Genomic DNA, 13,924 nt, shown 5'->3' with positions numbered 1-13,924 from the left:
CTGACAGCAGCACTGACCAAAATGAAGGTATGCAGTACACGGGTGATGCCGTTGGTGTAATGACAGTTGGAGTAGTCACCGTCCGCCCACTTTCCAGAACGGTCACAGTACCGAGAGGCCTTTTTCTGCTCCATACCCCCCTCCACAGTCAGGGAAGGGTAACGCAGCTGTAGGCAGTATTGTTGGGAGGTGATGCCTGCCAGGGTTCTTGGCCACCTGAGGATTAAAACCAAAGAATAATGAGAACACTGAAGCCTTCGGTATGTAATAATAAATAATGTAACTGTAACCAACCTGAACTCCCCACGGTTGTTGACAACTTTATCCTCTGGACAGAAGGAGGCACTGTTCTCCAGCACCACTATTTCAACACTGCGAGACGTATTACCGCGCCCAGTGGAAACCACACACTCCCACTCTCCACTGGCCTCCACATGTACGTTGAATAGAATCAGCTCACTGGATAAAGATATAGACAGCTCATTATAACACCTTCATCTCCTAAATAGTATATTCTATTATGGAATTTTGATTGGAAAACAGCATCATCGGGGGACATGAGGGAAACACAGAGCACTCAGAAAGACTGTGTCTCTCAAGTTAACATACCTGGTGATGAAGGTGCAGTCGTGCAGCACACTGTTCTCCAGCTGGACACCCATTTCTGGGTTAGAGGTCACCAGCTGACCGTTTTGACGCCAGTGCAGAGTGGTGATCTTGTCCACCAAGGCGGCTGTGCACTGGAAGGGCAGCCGATCCCCTTTGAAGACCACCTGACGCTGGGAGGGCAGCAGTGACAGGGTGTGCAGCTCCAGCGGACCGTCTGAGCCCCACCGGTGGGAAAAGACACAGACGCGACCGTTAAACATCACGCTGAATTATTTCTGCTCTCTCATTACCCATCCTCAGCTAAAAGTTTCCACAGAAGTTATGAGGCGTCTGCCACAGATTGGATGCAGACTGCAGCAATTCATAAATGCAACCCACAGGATTAGTTGTCAACACAGCTCACTGATGCTTTTAGAAATATGTCCCTGCTGAGTGACTGGGATGGATCTAATTTCAACCCTTTTCGTCCACTAATTCTTCAAATTACTGGGATGATCTTGAGCACTGTTATGATTGCATTGTCATTGTCGTTCGCAAGCTATTGCTTTCTGAAACAATGCGGTGAACTGCCTCATTCATATGCCTCATTCTCAGCCAGGCTCTCACCACAGCTCAGCTGACTCTCCCTCAGTCCACGCAGGGGCTTTCCCTTTAGGCTCCTGGGGTAGGCGCACAGTGTTTCGTCCCCCAACCTGGCGGAACTGCTGCGAAAGAAGCCGGGGACCCAACGCAACCCGCAGTCACACGACAGGTGGTCTGAGTTGAAGTTCCTGCAGAGAGAGGTCAAATACAGTGTTATCCAGCTGTTCTCTATAGCATCTAATGTACATACGGCACACACATGTAGAGGTTGGGAGTTAAGAACTACAAATACTTTGTTACTGTACTTGAAGTAGATTTTTCAGGTATCTGTACTTTATCTGATCTGGTACATTTTTCTGAGAACTCTTCACTTTTAAGACAAATATCTGCACTTTCTACTCCTTACATTTCCAAAACAGACCTGTTACTTTGGTTTAAATGCATTTGAGGGGAGGTCTTTGTTTTTGCATCAAGTGCCATCTTCCCAACATCAAGTCAGATGTCAACATAGACAGAAGGGACAATAACACAAAAAAGATGATTCCATATATATCTATCAGAGCATATTATGCAAAACACACGGAAAAGACGTATCAAGACAAAAGAGACGCACGTTTCTGTGACAAGGAGTAACAACATGAAAGAAAGTGAAGAGTCAACCAATATCACTGATAACATCAACAACGTCAATGATGAAGAAGAAGAACAGCACATTCTCAATCTCTGGCTATATTTAAAATGAGAATACTTTATTTCATAAATTGTTGCACATTTCCTCCTGAATGATTTTCATGTTCACAAACCTGTTTTTTTTTGTATATTAAAGCATATTTATTTTGATGTAAGAGAGTGGTTTAAGTAAAATAGTCATTTAACTTAATACATGTTGCGAGTACCTCTTCTTACTTTGAGTACATTTCAAAACCTTTATTTGTATACCTTTTTGTTTTTTAGTAAAGAGGTTGAATCAGTACTCATACTTTTACTTGAGTCATTTTCAACACAAGTTTCTTTAGTTCTATTTAGGTAAGGGATCAGTGCATATTTACTACGTGACACCCCAACAAAAAATAACAGCCAACCTTTATCACCTATATATTTCAGAATTTATTATTTTGTCTCCACTTAATCAGAATCGAAATGTTTCTATCTTCTGGTTAAAGATAGCCAGGGCTGAAATATGTTTTTCATCTTAAAATAAATCGTACACATAAATAAAGGTTGTTGCTTATTTGAAATTTTCCACATTGGTTTGAAGGGATTGTAAAACACTTAGCAAACCCTTAACAAAATAAATATTGCCAGACATAAATGTTATCTTCATCTATAAGATTTATTGTTTCATCCAGATATGGAAAGGCATGCAATGAGAGTGTGGCGTCTGTGATACTCACACTAGCTTGAGGGACGGCAGTTCCTGAAACACTCCTGGGTCCATGGTCGATATGATGTTGCCAGAGAGATTCCTGGCAGAACGCAAATTAGACACGAGCCAGTTAACTGAACGGCTTCAACCTTAACATAAAACATCCTCTATCTTTAAATCATCTGCTGGTCTTTCTCTTACAGTTTGGTGAGGTTGGTCAGTCCCTGGAACATGTCGGCAGTCAGGCAGCCAATGCGGTTGTTGGATAGGTCGCTAAAAGTGTGAGGAGACAAAAGGAATGTATTGGTTATTTTCAAATTAAGAGGACCTGTCTCAGCCACTCAGCAACACAGATTGGGATATCTTGACTCTTTCACTGCCCATGTTCAAACTGAAGATATCTGTCTCAGTCGTATAAAGTGAAAAGGATAACGATAAAGCGTTTTCTTTAATTCCAGTACCTTCATACTGCAGTCTTCTCTTTTTTTAGAAAGTTAGAATAAGTTGAAGAATTATACCAACAGTCTCCGCCACTTTCCCTTATCACAACTCCGTGGGACCCCAGTAAAAGTTTATCACCATCGGGGTAAAAGCAGGGCCCCTGGTCTGCCGTCCGTCCCTGAGTGTGATGTATAGCCACAGCCAGAGAGGGATCTGCTCTGCTGCCCCTCTGACACTACCCAGCAGAGAGCTGTCCAGAGCATGTGTTTATCTCCCCCTGTTTGTTTTGAGAAACCCCAGACTTTGCAGGGAAAACACAAGTAGGGGGAGGAGGGAGGGGAAGTCACGCGGTGCAGCACAGGCAACCAGCTCCGACCCACGCCGCAACCAAGACCTCGGAGTCCGAAAAACACAAAAGGGCGAACGGCGAGCCGCGGCGTGGGCCTGAGGTTTACGCATCGGTGCGGCACCAGAGATGACAGTGCACAGCCCCCGCAAGAATCAGCAGGAACACTTAAGTGAACAAGGCCTTTATGGTCACGCTAACATCAGGAGCTCGATGCAACTTATGACATCTGCCATGAGTTGCGAAAACAGTGCATGTTTTTCTCTTTTAACAACTACTGTAAATTTGGTGAACAATCAAAAAAGAAAAACTACAGCTATCATCTGCCTGTGTGCATGATTTCTAGATTTGCTGCTCCGAAACCAAATGGAATGTGAGTCATGCTAATGTGTACTTACAGTTTCCGAAGCTCGGACAGGCCCTGGAAGGCTCCAGGCGTGATGGTGCTGATTAAGTTGTGCTTGAGGTCCCTGGGGAGAGAGAACATTTCAGGTCAATGAGAGAATGCGTGCAGGGATGATGTGTAGATACATCTTCAATTAGTTGCAGTGCCCATTGTGAACATGTGTGTTTGGATTGGGCTGTTTGCTTGGCCTGTGGTGACGCTGGTTGCAACTTTCTCACTGAAACTGTAAAAGTGACCTGCATTAATTGAGCTGCGGTGAGTAGAGACAGACTGCGTGACTATGAAGCCGCACCACTGCTGCTGCACAATGAGCTGTTCAACTCTTAATTCAAAGTTCGGTAAAGCTCGAATAAGTATGCAGAACCCTGAACTGGAGAATCAGTTGTGATCCACAATGTCTCTGACGTTGATGAGTCCCAGCCTCTGCTGTTACAGAGCCCTGGTCACCTCTTTATTCAAAGTTTATTAATATTGAATGTATCGTGTGTCGCTCCGAATACATTTCCTTGGGTCGTTAGCAATATACATACCAAGTGTGAAGCCGAGAAAATGAACAGTTGTCTAGATGTGTGGCAGCTGCATGCCAAAGTGTCCTTGGGCAGTGTATGAGTGATGGAGAAAGTACTGCACATAGATGCACTGTAGAAATGTGTGTGAGAATGGATGAAGGGCAAAACTATATGGTAAAGCAACTTGAGAGGTCAACAAAGCGCTTTATAAATACAGACCATTTACCTTATGTGAGCCACATACACACAGACAGAGAGACAGATATAGATATGTTGGGAAATATGAAGATTTGCTCTGTAATGAGTATTGTTAGATCGGAGTATTGAGTGTTTGTGCAGTAGAGATGCTGGTAAATTATTATTATTACAGAGCCGGGCTAACTGTTTCACCCTGTTTCTTTAAGCTAAGCTAACTGGCTGCTAGCTGTAACCTTATATTTTATGGAAGTGCATGATTCTGGTATTAATCTTCTAACTCCTGCCAGGCCTTCTGTCGTCCCTCCACTTTTTTCACAATGACTTCCTCCACGATAAACTTGGCCATTGCAAACCGTAAATGTGAGTTTCTTGAAACGCCTTTGAAGATCTGATTTCACACTATCATATCTTCTGCAGCACTTTTCTCCCCTGTGTTTCCATTCTGCACCCATGTGTTAAACCACTCAGCCACATACCCCCTCTCCATCAGTAATCTACATTAGATTTTGAATCCTAGAAGGTTTTTTTTATTGGCCAGGTGGGAATAGTGAGGTTAAAGCAGGTCAGTAGACGAATGGTTATAGACAGGACAGGATCCCCACGGGCTTAACTGTCATCCATGTTTCTACAACTTGAAAAATGTCTGCTCCCATTGGACCGGCAGTAGAAGAGGATTTCGCTGCAGGAGCGCTGCAGCTGCATTTTTGTCTATTTCGCTTCTTACCGAGATGCTGTGGTAGGCAAGACCTCAGGGGACTTTCTGGTCCTTTTTTTTTCCACAGAGATTATCTGTCATCGCCGCTCTCGACCACACGGCCTCACACCATGTACACAGCTTCAGGCGTCTCTTAACCATTTTCTCGTCCCCTTTCCAAGAGATGAGTTATTTTGATCAGACTAGGGCAGCGAAATTGTTTTAGAAAATGGCTTCCAGAAAAAAAATTAGACAGTGCAGTTCCGCTGGGATAGAGTCAGAGATCAGGGGTTTTGCTGTTGGTCCAAGCTTTCGCCAAGCCATCGCTCATATGTGGATTATAGACAGGAGACAGGTTATAATGATGGAGCAAAATCTCCCTGTCCTCGGCCCAAAAGGCTGAGGTCGGTTGTGTTTGTCTCAAAGCAGACAGCCTTGGACGGCTGATTGAGTGCGTTGCCAGTTTGTCAGACAGAATTACTTCACAGCTTTTACAAAAAGGTACAAATGTTTCCCCCTGTATCATTGTGAAGATAGATACATAAATAACGATGATTATACAGGATATACAAGTAAAGTTTTTATATATATATATCTGTGTGTGTGTGTTTGACGAGGAACCAGAGCCTTGAAAGTGTGTTCGGCTGTGGATATTCCTAGGTTCCTGTGTGACAGTAGCTGTATAGTTGTTGACCGGGGCGGGTGGGGGGGGGGGGAGAACAATACTGCTGTTTCCAGTCTGTGTGTCCCGGGGCTCATTAGTGCAGCAATGAAAGACGAGGCACTGCCCACTGTTTCCTCTCTCCCACTCACACACTTATTTAGGCTTGCGTTTGCCGTGTAGCCCTGATCTCCACGTGTATATGCACCAAAACCTGCATTCTCCTGAAAGTAATGATTCAATGTGCTTCTTGTGTTGCAATTACTTCATACAGTTAAGTTGCCCTGTTTCCAGAGTGGCCCTGGAAACAGATTTTGAGGACTTACTATCTCTAAATACCCCACATGTACGGAGACATTGCATTTAGTGAAAAGCTCCTTCTGGTACTTCTACATATGAATTTCATGAATTAACAAGAAATCTAAAACTAAAAGGTTTAAACCCATCGGCTGGTCTCAAGCTCTTTAAATATATTTTCAGGACAAGAGAGTAACAAATGTTCTTCAAGTTTGGTATAATAATGAATAATGATAATAATATAACTATCAACATAATAAAATACAAATATATGAGTATATTTATTTAACCTAGAGCCTTTTGAAGTAGAATGTTCATGATTGTATTAATGTTAATATACGTCATTGACTGATCAGTGATCTCAATCTCAATAAAATTGCCAAATAAAACAGTACAAAACATCAAAGCATTATTAACTGCAAGACACTATGATAAAACATTACCTAAAATAGAAAACTGACTTTATATCTTTTCTAATCAGTACCATAGTTGGAAAAGACACAATGTACCATAGAGACAACATCTAAATCAAACAAACATAAGTACACACACACTCACACAAACACACACACACATAGATCTCGCTGTATCAGAGGACATTCCGTTGAGTTATACTTTTGGAGGTTAAAAACTGAGTCATGCATGGAGCTGCACCATCAGACCCAAAGGGACAGAGGATTTATGTTGATGTTGACGCCCTGAGAACCACATTGTGACATTGGCAGCACAGAGTTCATGAGGGACTCAAACTCTATGACAGTGAGCTTTTTAGCAATCGAACCACAAAACCGATCTTCAACTCAAACAGCTGAGTATTCATACTCGCCTGGAAAGGCCACAGTGCTGCGTGTGTCAACAGGTCACTACCTCTGATACACTCTCTTATCACCAAGCTGGGGAATTTGAAGGAGCTCACCAGAGTCGACAGCATTTGAAGCCCCGGCCAAGTGCTGAGCCCTGCTGCAGCCCAAACGTCAGCTCTCATTCACCAACATAATCCAGGCTTAATCTCAGCTGCAGCCCCTCGCCACTTGTCCACACTTCCAGATTTATTTCCGACTTTATCTCAGATATACAGAACAAGGCGGACTGCAGCGCGAGCCTCATACTCAGGCGATGACTTGTCGGCGTGGCCTCTGGAGCGCAGCTTCACAGCTCAGTGGCCTTGACACTGATGACAACAGCTGTCACCAGGCAAGAGGATAATAGTAGAGATAATAAAGAGTTCAAAGCCTCTCGCTCGCTCAGAAAATATCACTGCTGAAAATGTTAGAAGCTGCAACTTGTAGCTATTACTTGTTGTCATTATCTTACACAGTGGTAGCATGTCGTTCTTCGAGAAAAGCTACATGATTGGTGGTGACACAGTGTTATTATGAATATGGCTTTCCTCTTTGAGTTATGCTTTGTAACCTTGGGAGTGCGTTGCTTTATCCCCTTCACCACATGTGGCCTGTGTGATTGGGTTAAGACAGACTCAAGCTCGCTCACAGCCCAAAAGGGGCCATTGTCTGCTACCACTGGGCCTAACACCAGCCGCTCCCATTAAGAATGTCTTTTTTCTTGTTCACCAACTCCTCCTGATCAATGGGGCTAGTCCTCCGCCATTCTGAAGAGTCATTTCTCTGTGGGTATAAGGGATGAGCACCTGGGCCCCATGCAGCCTGGAGAGGAGCGACGTGCTTGTAGGGCACCGAGAGGGTAATAATGAAGACATGTTCTGTAAAGCGCTCCAGACGTGGAGTGCTCCATTATCAGGAGCACAGCGGCGGGGACTGGAGTGCTCCACTGACATTGTTTGGGCCCCGGAGGGAGCTGGGAACATGACTGAAGCCAGGGAATGGCCACTCATTATCACCAGACTGGAATCAAGAATTTCCCGTCCCTGTTTCTTTTTCTTATTTTTATTGACTGACATGGTATTGCAAGGACAATTTCTATAAGTTAATTGCACATGTCTTTTACTGCAGACCGATGTAAGGAACTGCCTGAAGATAGAACAAATAAATAAGTCCTGGAATAAAGTTGTGTTGGAAAAAACAATGGGGGGGTTAACTAGCACCTTGGCTCCTGGCAGAGGTCAGTGGAGACCATTTTTGTGCCGCTTGTCATTTCCTGTCTGGTTGGCGTCTCTCGTAAAGGCTCTTGCTCGTTTATTTTTACAGTTTCCTTTTTCTCCTTTTCTTCACTAGCTAGCTTTCCTCTTCAGGGAGGGGCAGGTGGAATTCAGTACTGAGCAAAATTGTCCCTGTGAACGGCCCCGCAGACCCCACCTCCCTACTCCTCAACACACTTGCTCACAATGGGGTCTCTGTAACAGAGGCCCCAAACCTACTCCTGCCTTCCCCCCAAAACAGGAAACCAGGATCTGCCGAGCTCTTGTTTTTCTACTAATTTCCTGCTTTGCTGCCCCTTCCCCAGATTATTTTCTTTACTTTTTTTCCTGGTTCCTCTCAGATTGGATATACCTAATCAACGTTTGTCTGCCTTCGTCAGGAAACCCACTGCTTTGATGAAGCTATAGGAGCATAAATAGACATTAAGTATTATATTCATAAAACCGCTGTCAAAAAGATTAAACCACTGGTCACATACTTAACATTTTAAAATGCATCAGTGGGATGCTATGGCCTTGGTGGTGATACTTTTGGTGTGTTTTGGTTTGTACTGGACTCAGTCTGCACACAACCTTGACAAATTAAACATTGTTTAAAAGCTCAAAGTGTCAGTACCAAACATTTAGTATCACCTTCATCACTGCCAAAGCTGTTCACACAGAATTGTTTTAGACCCCAAAGTACTTTCCACACAGCCATTTCTCCCATGTTTGTGCCTCTGTATCTGTCTTATAGTCGTTCTGGGCTTTGGTTATAAAATTACCTTTCAAATGAGCCCATCTGTAGTCATGTCAGTAACCAAAAGGGTTAAAGAACACTACCCTTTTATTTGCGGTACATTATTTTCAGGCCTGTAATGGAGGTGTTGGCTAAAGAGGGTTGAGAAATTTCCTTCGGACCTGGACAATCATTGATCCTACACCGTACTGTGGTTTACTGCTCATGTCTGACAGTAACATAAACTGTGGATTCAATTGCACAGCCGTTTGTGGGATGTACAAAAATGGCAATATAGATTTTTATTTGAAGGGTAAAGTTCCCTCAGTTGATTATATGTTTCTATAGTGTGCAGCATGAGGAGCTGGGGATCATCCTGCCAAGGAAAACTCTGGAACCACGGACTTTTATTGACTTCAGTCCTGAGTTTTGGAGCAGCTGAAAGAAGGGGGCGATGCCCACTCTGGATTTTCATCTACCAGCATGTACAGTCATAAACATCAATCTCAGTTCATGGTTTTAATGCAACACAAAGTGGATTATAACAGTTGTTTATCAGAATTATAATAAAGTAAGTTTCTCATGGTTGGAAGTAGTAGAGAGTAGAGAGTATAGTGCAAATTTGTCCACTACTGATTATCAATAAGATACAATAGTACCTGAGTCATTTGAGCTGAAAAACCTATAATAGCACAGGTATGAGGAATCCAAGTTTACTTGTCACTCAAATTATGAAATTATGGAAATTTGGACATGTACATGAAGGAATTTTCAGCCAGTAGGAGGACTACAGCTCATGGAGAGTGAGAAGGAGGAGGAACAGAGACCCAGTGAGCTGGGAGAGGGGAGATGCAAAAATAAAGCAGAAAAGGAACACAAACGGAAGTGGGGGGAAGTAAGTCCAGAGAAAGCTCAAGTTCCTCCGGAGGAAAACGCCATTGAAACCATATCAAGTTTGTCGAACGAGTGTGCTCGAGAGTTACTGGCGTATAAAGTGCACGATTTGGTAATGGGCTTATGAGGGGGCTCGCTCGCTGTTTCAATAAACCCCCAGAGCCATGACTGAGCTGGGCTTGCAATACAAACACACCCCGTTCCTTCAGTTTATCTGAAAGACACATCTGGAGTCTATCAACTCCAGCAGCAGCAACCCCCCCCCCCCTTTTCTGTTTCCACTCTCCAGCACGCTTAACCCCTTCCTCAACGGTTCCACCCCTGAATGTCATGCACTCTCATTAGGTGAGAGTTGCCTAAGCGGGGGGCACTCGGTGGCGTGTGTGGGAAAACATACTTACCCAAATGTTAATTTTTCTGAGTGAGAAATGAGACTCCCATGTGCGACCTCCACAGATGGCCTTTAGTTGTCTTCAGAGTGGTGGGCCGGTACAATCTGAACCTTGTCTTACCCACACTGGTCTAGATCGAGGGACTCCTTGCCATGTAAGCACATTCTCCACTGTTTTTATGTGCTATAGTGCTGCCCACCTCTGCTTTGTTCCCACTCATCAAGGTAATTTGCTTAGCCTGTGTGGAAATAATGTTAATCTCCCCACTAAGGAAAACAACCTCAGATTTATATAGGACAAACTGCAGGAGTGTGCTTCCCCTCCCTCCCTCCCTCTTCCTCTCTCTGCAGCCACCATACCATCTTTAGCCATCTCGGCTCCACTTCCCCTGTGTCAGATGGTGAAGTTGTTTAAATTGGACTGCATCCTAACCCCAGCTGCTAAGAATGGCAGAGGCGATTTCAAGGTTGGTTTCAGAGAGGCTGAAGCGGAGAGCGAGTGGCCCGTCTCCCCTTTTGTAAAACAGATACTATCAAATCAAAGAGTGATACATGGGCCCAGGCATTTTGTTACCATAATGTGATAATAGGGTGTATATTTTCCATCAAGCAGACACTTTTCTAAACATATCTGCACATTCTCTTGCACTCTGTGACTTATTGGTCACAGATTTCTATGCAAACTTCCCTTAATTCGTATTGCTCTACAGCCATAACTCTCAAGAAACTCCTTATTGCTCTTGAACCGAGTTGTTCTAAGTCAACAGGAAGTTTTTTAGTTATCTGGTGTGATATTTCCTCTGCGAACTCTACGTGCATGTGCTTACAACTAAAGTTCCCGTCACTTCATTGACACTGTAGGAGTCATTTCAGACTCTCTTGTTGACAAAGTCTATCGTGCTGCCAACACCTCGAGCCTCTAACCAGTCCTAACCACAAGCCTCACTCCTGCCTTTCAGACCTGTCCACTGCGAGCGTCCCGCTGCTCCCTCATCCATCACCGCCGCTGCCCTCTGCTCTCCCTCTCCGCTCCCTCTCTCCCCGTAGGGTGAGCCGACCTGGTAATGAGGGCCCCTTGTGCCATGTCTGCCTGTCCTGTGTCCCATGGTGCAGTGGGGCCCAGCTGGACAAGAGCCAGACTGCCTCGGCCCTCTTTGCTCATTATTCTCATTACCTTGCCTCAAATCAGCGCAGGACAGGCCGCTGGGATCTGTCCACAACTCATAAAGGTCCCGGCTCGTTAGGGGGGCCGCTAGCGTCAGCTTCTATCAGAAAGGGTGTGCACAGAGGTGGAGGTAGTCGGATAGGTGCACAAGTACTGTACCAGAGCCCCAATGGTGTGTATACTAATGTAACCTTCTTTGCATATGGTGGGCGACACCACAGAAGAAAGGTATGATTCAGCTGGTGATTCGCCCAAAAGCTGGAAAGAAATAAGGTATTCCAAGTTCCAAATGTAGCTGTTGGATGGCAGGTCTGTTTAAAAGAGCTACAAAAACATAGTAGTCCAGTAAGAGGGCAAAAACAAACAAGGCTAAATTGCTCCTCTGCACTTGGGTGGTTTGGCAGGTTATGAAGGCAGTAGTGGCTTTGGGGAGGTTTGTCCCAATGAAAGGGCTAACTGTGTAGATCGCTGCACTGTCTGGCCCATGGGCCTAGAGGAGGGTGGCCTGCCTCAGAGCTGTATTCTCCCACTAACAACAGCAGATCAGACTGCATTCAGCTCTGAATACATGTCTGGTGTGAGTGTATGGGTGTGAGTGTGCGTCTGCACAGAGAGTTAGCAGAGCCATTTGAAATGACTGGACAAGAAGTGAAGGTGCCCATACTAGGAAACACACTTACACTGAAGTCACAATGGAGATTGAGCAAAATTGTGTGTCTGTGTGTGTGTCTGTGTGTCTGCAGTCAGGGGAGCAGACTGTGTTTATCCTTGTCTCGTAGGGGAAGAGATGCAGTGTAATTCCCTGATGTGTGTTTACTCAGCCCTAGTGGGCCGCCCTTTGATTACAGCACTGACCACATAATATGAGTAACTGTTCACTACTGCTCCAAATGACAAGCACATGTAGACAACACACTGGAAACAATGAGGAGACCTGGAGAGCGCTGAAAAGAGGCAAAACTCACATCTCACAGTTTCACATTGACAAGGACTCCGATCCAAACTTTTAATGCAACCTCACATCTGAGTCCATCCCTTCAAACCCCTCCATCAGAGCAACGGTGAATTTCAATGTGGCATTTTCCCATCAGACAGCAATTTTCCCATGAGCTCAGATGTAATTATAAGCTGTGCAGGGCTCAATTAAAGGTTGAAGACGTCAGCGTGAGGGAACAGACCTCCACCGCTGTGTGTCAGAGAGCCAGCGGAGGCTGAGGCAGAGGAGTGAAATGAGGCCTGCGTGATTTACGCTACGTCCTCTCCTCACATCTCCCTCTATGGAGCACAAGTGTGAGTGTTAGTTTGTCTGCACTGTTCCCTCTTTTTTTTTCTCCCAGGTTTTGTAGCTTTGAGACTCCAAGAAAGCTCCACCCTTGTTGCCCCCTGCTAGTTTTATCACTGCTTCAGGTATGAGGGCCTGTTAGCGGGTCAGCTCAGGTTACCCGACCCACCGACCCTGCAGCGCAACAGGGAATCTTGTCCACACTTACAAAAACAAACATTCAGCTCATTTTACTTCGAACACATCAGCCAACAGATTTACTTTGGCTTTCCTTTATTATCACGTCCACCCAGGCAGTGTTAGATGTAAGATATCTGTGTAGCATCTTCATCATCATCATCGCCAACAGCTTTTATCAACGTCTTCGATGCAAGACAGACAGCTGAGGTACAAGCTGAGAACTTTGGCCTTAAATCTGTTCACCCATGGCACTCACATGCCAGACATGAAAACAGCAAGTACAGCAAAATTTGTTTTTTTTTGTTCTTAACTGGCACATCTGCTGTGAGCTCCAGTAGGTAGCTACTAATAAGGTAACTGCAAATTACCACATTTTTCTTTCAACATGTTTGACAAGCCAGTTAGCTTCATGGGTGGCAGATCCGAGTGGCATGTGGAACTAATATCCCTTCAGCATACTCATCCCACCCTCTGACAAAACAAGTATGTCTGCCAGACTGTATTCAGACTACGACTTGCTCCATGTGCGTAGTTAGCTACCAGCACACTATAAAAGCTTTACTAGGATGCTAGCACACCTTGCAATGGAATTTAATGTCTGGGAAACAAACTAGATGCAGTTCTCACAAGAGAGAATCAGAGGAGCCAGGAGTAGCTGGAAAACACAAGTCTAGACCGTGATGACTAAGATCAGCCTAGAGGCGATTTCACACCAGAAAGTCCAGACCATGGTCCGAATCAAGGTTCATGTCATTGTTACAATAGTTTTGGTTTCACATCGTTATTTAGGAAGTTGACCAAATACGTTTGTGTGATATAAGGAGGGCCTTTGTACCTCCCTACACTTGACATTGATTGGTTTGTGGATGGGCGCTTGTCTGGCGTTGCTGTATTTTCAATTAGGCTATAATGTTCACCAACCTTTTGGAATAAGGTGCAAAGTAAAAAGTAGTTTACCATTTGAATGAAGAAATGATTGAATTGGTTTACTTTGTCTATTATATTTCTACTTTAATATAATTGCGATATTACTACTAGCAAATGAGTGTCCTAAACATTTTATCATTGG

At 44.4% G+C, this 13,924-nt stretch overlaps 1 protein-coding gene across 1 annotated transcript in view; it reads right to left on the bottom strand.

The window, feature by feature from the left end:
* adgra2 (adhesion G protein-coupled receptor A2) overlaps positions 1-13,924 on the bottom strand; it is a 38,541-nt gene that overhangs the window by 6,433 nt on the left and 18,184 nt on the right. Inside the window, exons 3-9 of the mRNA XM_061071603.1 lie at positions 3,743-3,814; positions 2,759-2,830; positions 2,586-2,657; positions 1,216-1,379; positions 610-823; positions 295-459; positions 18-216 (exon numbers count right to left, since the gene is read on the bottom strand). Of these exons, the coding sequence (XP_060927586.1) occupies positions 18-216; positions 295-459; positions 610-823; positions 1,216-1,379; positions 2,586-2,657; positions 2,759-2,830; positions 3,743-3,814 (958 nt within the window). The remainder of the gene's footprint in view (positions 1-17; positions 217-294; positions 460-609; positions 824-1,215; positions 1,380-2,585; positions 2,658-2,758; positions 2,831-3,742; positions 3,815-13,924) is intronic.

This window comes from Limanda limanda, chromosome 5, assembly GCF_963576545.1.
Source record: "Limanda limanda chromosome 5, fLimLim1.1, whole genome shotgun sequence".
Classification (NCBI taxonomy): domain Eukaryota; kingdom Metazoa; phylum Chordata; class Actinopteri; order Pleuronectiformes; family Pleuronectidae; genus Limanda; species Limanda limanda.
Note: the sequence above shows the minus strand (reverse complement) of the source record. Positions and strands in the feature narration are given on the sequence as shown.